Source organism: Gopherus evgoodei, chromosome 2, assembly GCF_007399415.2.
Source record: "Gopherus evgoodei ecotype Sinaloan lineage chromosome 2, rGopEvg1_v1.p, whole genome shotgun sequence".
In the NCBI taxonomy this organism is placed as follows: domain Eukaryota; kingdom Metazoa; phylum Chordata; order Testudines; family Testudinidae; genus Gopherus; species Gopherus evgoodei.
In genome coordinates this window covers 40592008-40606125 of record NC_044323.1, presented here as the reverse complement: position 1 = coordinate 40606125, position 14118 = coordinate 40592008, and the positions used below count along the sequence as shown (strand labels likewise).

General features: G+C 44.5%; 1 protein-coding gene across 1 annotated transcript in view; it reads right to left on the bottom strand.

The window, feature by feature from the left end:
- CUBN (cubilin) overlaps positions 1-14118 on the bottom strand; it is a 224183-nt gene that overhangs the window by 110389 nt on the left and 99676 nt on the right. The window contains exons 29-30 of the mRNA XM_030550449.1: positions 4327-4501; positions 825-1006 (exon numbers count right to left, since the gene is read on the bottom strand). Coding sequence (XP_030406309.1) covers positions 825-1006; positions 4327-4501 — 357 coding nt within the window. The remainder of the gene's footprint in view (positions 1-824; positions 1007-4326; positions 4502-14118) is intronic.

The following is a 14118-nucleotide window of genomic DNA, read 5'->3' as shown; positions in this document are numbered from 1 at the left end:
TCCCAGCTGCTGAAAGAGTGGTTCTGTCACAGCAGTGAAGGGAAGACAGCCATTTTGTACAATGGGACTTCGATACCCTGGAAGAGGGAAACATGTATAGTGACCTGGCTGGAGGGCCAACTCATGAAGAGGGAACACGCTGAGTTGCAGAGAGTGTGAGACGACAACAGGAGAGATGCTGCTGGAGGAGGGTTCAATGCCTGGCCAGAGCTAATCCCTAGAGTGGCCAGGAGGAGGTGCCACTAGTGGTGAGTGAATTCCATGACATGGACACACAAAAATAATAATCAAGGCAGAATTATTTTTGCCCATGGAGAGATCCCTCAACAACTCTGTAACAAATTCTATCTGGGCATGCCATTATATGGGTGACCAAGGTGTCTCAGAGTATGCAATGAACTTATGTCATAGCTTATCCCATGAGAGGGCAAATCATAGTCAGATTCCTGTCTGTGCAGGGAATGCTCACTCAATGCACTTGTGGGGCACACACAGCCTCTAAGAATGTGGGGAAGGATACAGCACCATCATACAGGTGTGCCATGTCTCTCTAAAGGTGCTCTGGGCTGCCAGGGAAGCATGTTCCATGTGTAATTGGCAGCTTATGGGAGAATGCCATCACTGGTGGAGCAAAGAGAGCTGTACCACAGATTTAATATAGTTTTAAATTTGAGATTTAGCTCATATATAAATAAATGCAGAACATAATTGCATGGCAAATATCCTGAAACCAACTGCAGCCTGGATTGTATAGTAAATTTCCTCCTTTGCAAATGTTTCCCCAAGACTTGTTAAGGAAACTTGAAACATCCATTGTTACTTACAGCAACATTGTTGTAGTCACATGATTGGTGAAGTCCAATGTCAAAATCTGTGAAGTTCAATAAAACACGATGGCTATGGTCAACTTGGATAACCCAAGCACAATCAGTGTTGTCATTGTAAGGTTGAGGGTAGTTTGGAGAATGGATTTCGCCACTGGAAGCTTGGAAAACTCCTCCACAACCTGGAAAGGGTGTAATCAACATCTATCAAAAAAAAAAGCTCACGTATCCTTAGCAAGAATTTAGCTGACTTTTCACCTAAACATCTAAATATCTTGAGTTTCTTATTTTTCTGTTAAGGATTCAGGAATCACTAAATTGCATCAGACCACTACTGCATCTGGCCCAGTATCCTGTCTCTGACCAGACCAGTGCCAGATGGCTAAGTGGAAAGTGTAAAACTTTCATAATGGACAACTATGCAACACCTGTATCTATGAGGGAAATTTCTTCCTACCCAAAGCAGCTAGTGGTTGGCTTATGTGCTGAAGCTGAGGGTTGATGTTCTTTACGCCATTTATTCTAGCTATTGTAAATGCAATTGTAAATAATTTTCCACACCAGTATCAGAATGTTTGGATATGGCATCAAAGATTAGGAGTAATGTAAGTAGAGGGTGGGAAAAGCATTTCTGAAAACATAAGAACAACCTTGAGTCTTATCTCTCCTCCATAGATAGGGTGACCAGATGTCCCAATTGTATAGGGACAGTCCCAATGTTTAGGACATGTAAGGTGAGGTGGTGGCCTTGGGAGGTGGGTAAGTGGGAGGGTGATGTGAGTAGAGGGAGTGGGGGGAATTTGGGATGTGCAGGACTGCGGCAGCCAGAGAAAGAGGTGACTTTCCCCAGCTCCAGAGTTGCAGCTTCCAGGGAGAGATGACCTTCCTTCCCAGGCCCAGCTCGGGGACTGCTGCGGCAGGGGTAGAGGGCACATCCATCACATTAGAAAGGTAAGAGTACTGATATTAAAATACAAATTCTGTGCTTTTATCTGTAGAACAAAAAAACTTTTTTTTTTAATATAGCTCTTTATTTCAAAGTGCTTTCAATAGTTAGCTAACGGTACAAACAACATTTGGAAAGATCATTAAGTAGTCCATTGAGACCCTCAGCAATTTTCAAGTGGTCCACAAAAAAAAAGAGTTTGAGAACCACTGGTCTACACTATGGCACTACAGTGGCACAGCTGCAGCCGCTGTACCGCAGACATGGCCTTACACAGGATGAAGTGGGACACAGGCCTTGCACTGACTCTCTGTGTAGACGCAAATTTCGCTCAAACATTTTGATGACTTCTAAATATACTTTCACTTTGATGGTGTTTGTGCCCTCACGTGCAGCCTTAGATGCAGTTTTCTTCATGTCAGCATTCATGGAAAGCAAATCTCAGACCCTTATCTCCCAAGTCAAGATTAATTTAAGGAAATTTGTTCTAGGTGGAGGCAGCAGTACTGTAGTTCATCCCAGTTTGGTTATCCAATCAGGGAACAGGAACAATCCCATATAACTTTGTGGGCAGTCACAGAGCTTGAACTGTGAATACAGAGTACTGGCAGTTAGTATGTGCCAGATGATGCATCTGTTGAAGTTTGTTTGCGTAAATTATGCTTATACAATCCAAAGAATTAATACATTTGTAAAAATAGTTCTCTAAATCTCAGAAGGAAAACAATCTGATAGAATCAAGTCAGCTCAGCTCCTAGGTCCCAGCTCACAGAAAAGAACTGGAGGGCACCATGCACGCCCTTGAAGCAGTACCCTCCTTGCAGTTATGTGGATGCTTATGAATGCATTTTGATTTATCCCTCTTCCAATAATTCACACAGAGCAGGAAGCCACACAGAACCAGAGGTATGCCAAGTCTAACAATGTAAATCTATGTAGGAGGCTAGGGAAAGGAAATTTATATTTCACAAAAGAATGCAGATATATCTGAACAACAACTACAGGGCCCATTCTATGATGGACACATGGGAGATATAGGAACTGAAACCTAAAACGTGGGTGTCTAAAGTTAGGGACTTAAATATCCATTTCAGCATCTAAATACTGCAAGTGAGCTGACTTTCAGAGGTCCTGTACACCCACATGGACTTCACACTATTAACGAAGCATCTCTGGATTTAGGTACCTAATTTTAGGTATCCAAGTTTGAAAACTTTGGTCTTCACTTTTATTACCAAGGCCAAGCACATTAGCCAGGCATTTTTCATTTCAAAGGGAATAGAATGTAGCTAAGCTTGTCATGACAGTGTGAGGGGAAGGGTGCTCTGGAACCCATACAATGGGATGTGGAGGTTGGCATAGCAGGCCAACAGTCATCAGTTTATTACTGAATAGTCGAGTGCTTCGGTGCACAATATCCCCATGACTTATTGGATTGCCAGTCACTTCCAGAACCTCCTTTCTGAAAGTAACTGTCAGTTGCAGCAAAGCCATATACAGAAATCATGTACTTTGTGAAAGGAAATACGCAAAAAGGAGAGATTTCTTTTTTTTATGGTTTGGATTCTTTTTTTAGGGCTCTGGTCCCTTTCCAGTTTCCTTCATTTGTATGTTGCAGTCTAAGGGACACAATACACAGAGGAAAAACAAATGGAGAGGGACAAGCAGAGCTGCCAGTGACTTTTGCAAAATATAGGATTTAAGTTCAACAACAAAGACATTTTGAAATTGTTGTTAATTTTTTCATTTCCTGCAATTCAGCTGCAATTCAGTGTTCCCAAATACTTTCTGGCAAATCAGAGGGTCCAACAATTTTTTTGGAAAATTGGTGCTGGCAACCAGCATCTAAATATAGGCCTGTAAATAATCATCAAATATGTTTTTCAGCATTCTGAATGTAGTGCCTTTTTAAAAGATTTTCTGTACTGTTTGGAAAAGTATTGTCATGTATTTCAGTGTTCCTATGGAATTTGCCTGCTGTCATTTGAAAACTTCTTGTTTCACTGATTACTGGTGAGGCTTTGAACATAATTGCATGAGGGATGGGTGAACCCTACCAAATTAAGGTTTTACTAATCACTCCAAATATTTTTGGAGTTCGCAAGGTTCTTAAAACTACTTTGAGTTCTCAGATCTTTCTTCACTTTGTAATTTAAAACCAAAAGGGCCATTGAATTTAAAAAACAACCAACCATTTTTTTTCTAGCTACACAGGAGCCTTTGAGATTAGTTATGGACAGAAGAATCCCCCACAAGACAAGCTACAGCAAGTGCTTATTCTATATACAGCTTATTTACTGCATTTATTTTCCCATTAAAATTTGTCTTTCTTCCCCTATCCACTTTTCACAAAAGTGAAAAGTGTTGCAGTAACATTTTAGTTCAAGACAAACTTTCAAGCCTGCAATATATGAAATGGTTAAAAATGTATGCCAAATAAGTTCACTCATCACCACTTCTTCCTGGACTTCATCAATTTTCATCAGCAGTGGCCCCTCATCACCACTTCTTCCTGGACTTCATCAATTTTCATCAGCAGTGGCCCCACAAACTCACCTCCTGGTGTTTCTTGCCAAGTGGCATTGAACCCCCTCCCATTCCAATATCTATTTGTTTTGAATCGAATTGCCATGGCATTGCCAGTGCTAGAGACTCGTAGGGGGTTCTGTGCTGGTCTTGAAACACACTGTTGGGCCAACCTTGGAGACAGAAAATCAGGCCCACCATAGATCTGGAAAGAGAAGAAAAATTGGAGGTAAAAGCCTTTTAAAGAGACAATTCACCATAACTGAGTAAATCACAATCACCTGTGCAGATGGCGTTGCTTAATATTTGCAGTATTTGGGAAATATTATATTATGAACATTCAAAATTAACTCAAAAAACCCAAGGCCCTAAAATTATTGACCGTGACTCCAAATTTTTAAAAAAGCACTCACTGCTGCAGTATGCTCAAACTGATCATGAAAAAGAAAAGGTTTCAGAACTACTTATATTCAGTGTGTTTATAATGTGAACAGAAGTCGTTCAAAGGGTATTAAGGAGTGATAGCCAAAACCAACAGGGTTCTTCACACATTGACCCACACAGTGGGGTTCTCTTCTCCTGCATGGTCAATGAAACATCCTCAGAAAGTTCATCTGATGTCTGTCAGAGGCACTAAAACCTTGAGCCACTGTCTGTGAGCGAGTTCAAGATTTTAGATGAACTTTCACATGGTCCATGCATTAAGTAATAGGCTTTTTCTGCAACTTAAGCCCTCTTTCCCCTCCACACCATTCCCTCCAGACTATATCTATATACAATCAGAATATTGTTTTTGCAAGGACATAAACATGTGCTATTCTCGCTCTCATGGATACAGTCTGTATCTCTTCCCTGAAGTGTATGCTGATTAGTTGTCCTCAATAGGGGAGTTTGGAATGACTTCTTCGTTTTAGGCCAGATTCAGCCATCTTTGCTCAGGGTGACGGTGCCTTACTCTGTAATTCCATTGATTTAATTGGCTGATTGAAAGCTACTGGGCCTTGATCAAGGAAGTAAGATGAAGTCTTTCTAAAACTCTTTAGAGACAAAGGTATTCCTGGTGCTGTTAAAAATTCTCATCTCCACAGAATGCAAAAAAACAGGCATTTGGGTGCTATTGCTTCTTATTTAGCAGAGTTAATCTCACCAAAATCCATCTGTCATGATTCTCAGATAGTATCGTACAAGAAGGCCATCAAGCCCACCACCATTACCCCTACCACTGTTCCACACTTTCACAAGTGATTCTTGAATTGTGTAGTTGGAATAGAGTGAAACTGTGTAATTCTGATTCTTGATTTCAAATTCTCCAAAGTTTGGATCTGGGGTTTGGTTTGGGCTTATTTGTAATTGGTGGGCCAGACTCACCCTCCCTTCATTAGCATGGCTTCTTGCAGCTGCAGCAAAGGCAGATGCTGGGTAAAATTTTCTAAGTACTTAAGCCCTACTGAAAGTAAGTTGGATGTAGATGCCTAAGTCACTTACACGCTTTTGAAAAATGCACCCTCTGTTTTGGCCCTCTGCCCTCCATCAGGAGCTGTACCAGAGGAGGACAGCTTAAAAATCCACCAGCACTCAATAGGGGCCCAAGGATGGAGGCTGCTGAGAGGATACACCAGATTACTGTTGTGAGGAGCACAGCAGGCTCTCATTCTGGTTGCTAGGCAATCCAGCAGGCCCAAATGAGCACTATGACCCTTCTCCAAATGAGTGCTGTCTGACTGGGCAGAGAAGCCTGTGGCCGGCTTCCTGAGTCTTGCAGAAGCACTGCAGCAGCTGTTCAATGCATATCATGACCACAGCTGCACTTTCCTTGCTCCTGTTTCCAGCCCGTTTTCCAGTCCCTCTCTGGCCTGGCTCAAGTCCTTGCTCCAGTCTTGTTGCAGTCCAGCCTTGACTCCTAATCGAGTCTTTGACTCCCTGCCCTACTCCTGATCCTGACTCTGGTTCTGACCTTTGGCTTGGCATCTCAACCCTTACTTCAGCTTTACTCCCTGCCAGCTAAACTCCTGAATCTACATTTGCCACTACTCCAAACTGCCACCCCAACTAGTGGCCAGTACTCTGACTTCCGGGGCCCCGCTCCTGCTTTTCCTCTTCCCCTTGAGGCTCTGCCCCTGCTCCACCTCTTCCCCATGAAAGGCTCTGCCCCTTCGTTCGCTCCTCTCCCTCCTACTGCCATAAGGTTGCCACCTCTGAGGTACATCTGCCCACACATCCTAGGGGTAATAAGCACAATTTGCACACACATGGACGATCTTCATTTACAGATACTCATTTGAACTTCTCTATTTTTACACACACACACACACACACACACACACACACACACACACACACACACACACACACATACACACACACACACACACACACACACACACACACACACACAGAGTGAGAGGTTTGCTTCATCAGACACCCATTCTGAGGAGCCGAGGAAGGGCACTCCCACTTTTGCATGTAAGTCTGGGCTAAAAAGGAGGATTCCTCCCTACATTTACATGGATGCCCAGATTGCGGGAGGGACTCTCCTTATTTACCTGAGAAGAAAGTCCCACCCATTTGCACACATAGTAGGAGTGTGTAAGGAAGTGAAACAGATGCTCCTCTGTTTGCAGCACACCCACCCAAGAGAGAAGAGGAAGGGAGCACATGCATCCATTTGTTCCACACTTGCCCAGTTCCCCTACACCACCAAACTTCAGTCTGAGAAACTTTCGGAACTTTCCCCAGTTGGGTGACTGGGAGTGGATGGGGAAGGGAGGGCTGCAGGCTGTGATTGGTTGGGTGGTCAGGGCATCAAGCTGTGATTGGCTGGGCTTTGTCCCCATTCTCACAAGGGTGGCAATCATTTGCATCAGTGGGTTAAATTCAAATTAGCAGCAAGCGGTTTCCACAGATCAGAAAAAAAAATGGACATTGGGCCTTGTCAAATGTCACCTGGACCCACAGGCTGAAACCTAGACTGTGCAGGTGAAAACTGGATAGATGGCAACCCAAACCGCCAGACAAGGTCCTGCTCCACCCACTAAGTGCCCACACGTCTGCAGCTTACAACAATATTCCCTAGTTGTTCAACAAATGTCTGTGCCCTTTCTCAGCCAGTGCCAACAAAATCTGTAGCTGCTGTGGCCCCTAACCTGCATTAGAGGGTGAGAAGAAATTGTGGCAACAAACGCCAGCAAGATTTCTACCACCAGGGTCCCATGCTTAGAATTTTGCTGGCAGACACAAGTAGAAACCCAGGCTGAAACTGTCCCAGTATTTTAATAATCTGGTGAATTTCAAAAGGTTCAGAAAAGCCCTGTGAATTCACCACCACAAGAACCAACTTTCCAGTATCATTCCCACTTCTGGTCTCTTCTGAAACTAGTTGCAGATGGGAGCAAATATGATCTTTTAACAAACTCTCTCTGATATTTTGAGCCTTGGAAATGCTTTATGTGCTGTCTAAGTTCTAGGCAGGGTGACCAGATGTCCCGATTTTATAGAGACAGTCCCAGTTTTTGGGTCTCTCTCTCATATGGGCTCCTAATACTCCCCACTCCCTGTCCTGATTTTTCACATTTGCTGTCTGGTCATCCTAGCTCTAGGCCAAAGTTCAAGTCAAGTCTTTAAGAATCCTGTACTATGCCCCCACCCTCTAAACACCAAGGCTAAATGCAAGGCTGCTCTACATATTTTGCTTCATTGGGCACTATCACAATGGGATGCCCCACCCAGCCCTGCCCTTAGGGACGTGGAGCAAGGGGGGACAACTCGGCCTTCTGCCAGTGAAAACATTCAGTAGAAAGGACAAAGCAGCACCTCCTACTCTGCATCTTCAGTCCCTCTAGGGTTTCTGTCTTTGTTTTTAGTGGCTGATTTCACAAGCCTAATTGCCTGAATGTTTGCTTATGGGAGCACATTTTTGGCTTCCGGAGAGAAGCAGCATGACTTGAATCTATAATGGCTCCTCTGTCACCAACTATCTAAAGACATTCTTGAGAAATCAGAATGAATGAAATTGCTGTTCAAATGCGGACTTCATAATGAAGCAGCAACAGTCCTGGAAAGAAGCATGTGTCTGTGCTTGAAGCTCACTTTCAGCACTAAAACCTCACTGTGTGGATGTCTGAGTGGGCTAACAACTCCTGCAACTATGAGAACAAAGTCTGTTCACAATGTGATAAGTTTTTCTCTTGCTTGTAGTCTCGCTCCCTGACTCAGAGTCCTAGCACAGTGTCTAGCCACAAACCTATTCTAAATCAGTGGTTCTCAACTAGTGGTCTGGGGACCCCTGTGGGGGGGCCACAAGCAGATTTCAGGGGGTCAGTCAAGCAAGGCCAGCATCAGACTCACTGGGGCCCCAGGCAGAAAGCCAAACCCTAACTGTATGGGGCTTAAACCCTAGGCCCTGAGCTCCAACACCTGGGGCTGAAGCTTGAGCAACTGAGATTCATGGGCCTCCCTGTGGCATGGGGCCCCAAGCAATTGCCTTGTTTGCTACCCCCTAGTGCCGATGCTGGCTTTTATAGGCAGAAAATCAGTTGCTGTGGCACAGGTGGATCGTGGATGCTTTATAGCATGCTGGGAGGCCTCAGAAAGAAAGAGGTTGAGAACCCTTGTTCTAAATCTAAACCTGTCTGGTAACAATATTTGGCAATAAAAAACATCCCCTAAGTCATTCAAATCTAATGAAAATAATGCATATGTCTCTAAGTTATTCTCAGGGAGGTCTACACTACAGCCTAAGTCGATCTAACTTGCATTGCTCAGAGGTGTGAAAAAGCCCTCTCCCCACAGAGCAACGCAAATTTCGTGCTGTACACACCAGTGCTATCTCAGCAGGAGACGCTCTCCCACCAATTATGTGTATGGGAGAGTGCTCTCTCATTGGCATAGCATGTCTTCACCAGACATGGTACAGTGGTGCAACTGCACAGATATATGGCTGTAATGTAGACTTGCCCTCAGTGTGTTCCCACTTTCCTGAGGATACCTTCATGCGAAGGACCAAATTCAACCCTGACATAAAATCCCCTGATTTCTGTGGTGTTACACCCCGGGTAAAATGAATTTGGCCCATCTTGAACAGTTATACTTATTGTTGAGAACATCAAACCAGAAAGGCAGAGGGAAGAAAAAAAGTTAGTGGAAAATGAATTTTTGTTGGTTTCTTTTACGTTATTGGCCTGTTTCACATTTACCTTCTGTACAGTTTCAAAATCAAAAGGACTAGTCAAAGCCAAGCAATTGTTGCTTTATTACAGTTAGGAGTGGATTTTCTTTTCTCCTTTGTGCCAGTTCAACTAATCAGATACTTTCAAAAGGGTTTCAGCAAAAACAAGCCAGTGTTTCCATGACGAAAAGCAATAAAATGTTACTTTTGGCTACAGAGGAGAAAACCAATAGTTACCACATGAATGTCTAAAACAAAAGTGGGGAGAAAGGATGGAAAGAATTTTAGGGTGTGGTTCATGCAGAACTACAATATGTCTGAGCTGCAAAAACATAAGTAAAAAACAAAGTAATCTGAATAGAGCACTTCATTTAGAGATAACATGATTTTTTTTTATTGGGGTGCTGGACATCTCAATAAAGCTGGTGGTTTTAGTCTGTTTTTATCTTTTGCTTCTGCCCTGTTAGCTCCATTTATTGTTACAATCAAGTCAGCATTCCAGAGTTATGAGCAACAGAAAGGCTGTTTTCATGTGTCCGGCTATCATCATGACACAGATTTCTGAGAATAAAACTGGTCCCTGTTTAGACCAACTGCTTGGTAAAAGGGGAATAGGCTTTGATGGAGAGACAAAAAGTTACTTGTGGCATTAAGATCTAATCAACCTGGCTCTTTATATTTAAGTAAAAGATATGATTTTGCCAATGTTTCACTTCCAATCCATGCTCCCATTTTGTTATGGCAGCACAAAATTCCCCTCTGAAGTTTACAAAATGCTAATGGGTGATAAATAGGACATTAAATAACTAACAATGGAAACATTAAAATATGTACACAGAAAAATCAATAGAAACTGTTTTCAAGGTTAATTTGAAAAACTCTTCCATTATTGCTCAACAGGGATTTCTTCAATTTTAAAATGTAAAAACACCTCATCAAAAGTCAAGAAAATGCCCTGGCCAAGTGTCGTTTTTGTTTTACTGTAGCACATGCCAAGGAAACTACTTCTTTTCAAGATGTGGTACATGCAGCGTTTTAAAATGCAACTGGATTTTGTTTCTCTGATAGAAGCCCTCAGATCATGAGAGGTCTGAAGAACGATCACAGTGGCCAGTGTTGACATGATGTAGGGCCATTTCTGAAGCACTGAAAACTGCAGTTTATTTTTTCTAGAATGCATGTGTTGGAAATGCCCGATTTCTAACAGCAAACCATGTCATCTACAGTTTCTTGCACCCCGAAGAAGTGGCTTTTACATGGCAGAGGGGAGCTGTACTCTGTGGATGAGACTTGGAGCTTTATAAGCTTTGGCCAATATTTTGAAACTTGGGTGAACTACATTTAGGCTGTCTATGCTACGAACTAGAGGTGTGATTCCCCTGCTCGTGTACACACACTTGTGCTAGGTCTCATTGAGATAGTGCAAATATAAATAGCAAATTCGTCGGTGATCCTGCCAGGTTGAGGATGATCTTTCATAGATGTTTATTTTATGGTCCTTTTGTGACTAGGTTCATTGGCATTGCAGGTGCTGTTGGAAGTCAGAGTTGGGCCACGATTGCTACATGACAGTTGTCTGTATTTTCGTATCCGTTTTTGGAATGAATGACAGAATTTTATCAAGGTCAGTGTAGAAGGATTCTTTCTGTTCTTCATCAGCGTCAAGTGTTGGTGCATATGCACTGATAATGGTGGCAAATGACTTATTGTCCAATTGGATGTGGAGGGTCATAAGGCGCTCGTTGCCAACAGAGAGCTCAGTCAGGCAACTGAATAGAAGGTTCTTGATTGCAAAACCAACACCATGTATTTGCCTGTGGCTTGCTGGTTTTCCTTTCCAGAAGAAAGAATAACTGCTGCCCTCTTCCCTCAAGTGGCCTTCATCTTCACATGTTGTCTTGCTGAAAGCAGTGATGTCGATGTTGTACTGCAAGAGTTCTTGGGCAACGATTGCTGTTCTGCATTTGGATCTTTCACTTTTTGAGTCATCTAGTAAGGTATGGACATGTCAAGTTGCAAGAAATGTTCTTGATTTTTGACCGCATTGGGAGTGATCCATCCGAAAGCGGTTATCCGAACACGGTTATCCAGAATGGTGGGATAGCTTATGTTTGAGGCACCTTTTCTAGCCCCTTCCCCATATGGGGTGAGCAGAGGGGTCCTAAAAAGGGCTGCTCAATCGTAACCACAGCTGCCCAAAATGCCCCCCCATTCCAGTCCAGGGGCACATGATGACCATCTTGCAATCACTGCCTGTGTGTGGGTCTGTGACTAGGGACTCTTGGTGATCACTTCACCTATCCCCATCACCATTCACACATCACTGCAGAACTTTTATGGGTGGAGGTGGGGGAAAAGTTCCTCCTGTGAGAGAAGCCTGCACATGAAGAGTTTAATGTGGGGGAGCCATTGAGTGGTAAACCTGCTTCATCTGCTTGCTCTGCCATTGAGGTCTTATACTGGGCTGTGTTGTGTTGTACTGGGCTGCACTTTGTCTGGTACCTGACAGCATCGCTCTTAGGGTCTTAAGTATATACCAGCTTCTCCGCCATGTCAAGGTGGCAGCCCGAGGAGAAGAAATAGCAATGTAAGCACAGCAACATGGGTAGCTGCAGAGGAGGTATGGTTGAGCCATGCTGAGTACACACCCACTGGTTTCAGATGGGTTTGTACTTGGCATTGCTCCACTGCCAATACCAGTACTACCATAGCTACGCTGCTATTTATATTTGCACTAGCTCAACATTTTATTCTATTTCCCTCCCACCCTTTTCAGCTAGGTAGCTAAATATGATTTCAGGTGCCTGACTTTAGGCTCCTAAGTTTCCACAATTTTGCCTTTGTTTTTGAAAAAGAAACAATGCTGAAGTGTGCTTTCGCCATGCAGAGTGCTGGTCTGAATGCACCACCAGTGACAAAGGCTGGGATTTCAAGATTCTGATAGGGTTTTGCAGAACTTGTAGTGTGCTGTTCAGATACAGTAGGACCATTGTATCAGACCGCAGCAGAGAAAACAGCCCTTGATGATAGTTAACCATTATCTTCTATTTCCACTGAACCAGGGTAATAATTTAGTTTGAACATGTGTTTTCTAATCTGAAGAGCTAGAAAGTAACAAATTTAGGGCTAGTCTACACTACACAGTTAGTGTACCTAATTATGTCAGTGTCTACACTACAGCCTTCCTCCCCAAAGGAAGTGCCCTACTACACAACATAATAACTCCACCTCTATGAGAGGCATAAGCCTAGGCAGCAGACGAACCACAGGCTCAGGGAGGCTAGTCTGTCCCTTCTGTCCCCTTCCCCCACAAGAATCAAGAGCTCCAGGCGGGCGGTGCAGCCCCCCAGCCATGGTGCGCCGGATGGGCGAGCGGCACAAGCACTGGCTTCTGCCGCCCAGAGATCCTGGCCGCAGGCCTGCCCCCATTAACCTCAGTGCTCACCTGGGGCACCGGCCATGAGTGAAGAGCTGCAGAGTGCCAGGAAGCAGGAGGAAGCCTCGGGATGGAGCACAGGCAGGGCCCTGCAAGGCTGTTTGGGGAGTCTCCGCCTCCCACGGCCTTTGATATCCACCGCCTCTGGACATAAGGCTTATGTTGTTCTAGTTAGGGTGCCACAGTGTTTACGTAGACCAGGGGTCAGCAACCTTTGGCATGCGGCCCTTCAGGGTAATCCACTCGCGGGCCGGAAGATGTTTTGTTTACATTGACGTCCAAAGGCACGGCCCCCCACAGCTCCCAGCGAATGCAGTTCGCCGTTCCTGGCCAATGGTAACTGTGGGAAGCAGTGCTGGCCATTGTTTCCCAGAGCTCCCATTGGCTGGGAACGGTGAGCTGTGGCTACTGGGAGCTGCAAGGGGCTGTGCCTGTGGACAGTCAGTCAATGTAAACAAAATGTCTTGCGGCCCACTAACAGATTACCCTGATGGCCTGCGTATCAAAGGTTGCCAACCCCTGATGTAGACACTGCATTCCTTACATATATTGTCTTGTCAATTTCACAGTGGACCCCACTCCCAGCCAGGATCTGGTATGAGAAGCCCAGGGGGGTTCCCTCTGCTCTCAGCTGGAAGCCAGGGTGAGAAGCCATAGCAGCCCTCTGCCTGTTCCCTGAGGAGGGAGGGAGAGGGGAGAAGCTGGGGCAGCTGGACCCCACTCTCTGGGGGCAAGAAACTTCCCTCTGCAGGGGAAAAGGCAGCCCACTATTAGCCCATGGGGCAGCCAGGCTCCTGGCAGGGAGCTGCCTGCAGTCCTGAGAGACCAGGCTATCAGCTTCCCATGCTGGCCCTCTAGGTGGATGGAAGCCCTCTTGATGAGGACATGCACCACCAACTCAAGGAATGGTAGTGTGGACATGCACCGCCACAGTCATTACTGTGGTAGCTGTAAGTCAACCTAGTATAGGTCTACTGAGGTTTGTAGAGGAAACATATCCTTTGTGTAATACACAAAGCTCCCCCCACTGTACACAATTTAAGTGATGAAGCTGTGCGGTGCTAAAGCTAATCTTTGGGTGCACAACAATCATGAGGGCATAAATCCTTTCCCCCTCCCAATAACTTGACAGACACAGAAAGCTATGCTAAGTACATCAAATAACCATGAGTGTGACTTTTCTAGGCATTGTGATGAACTGGTATGTGCACCTGTGTACGTG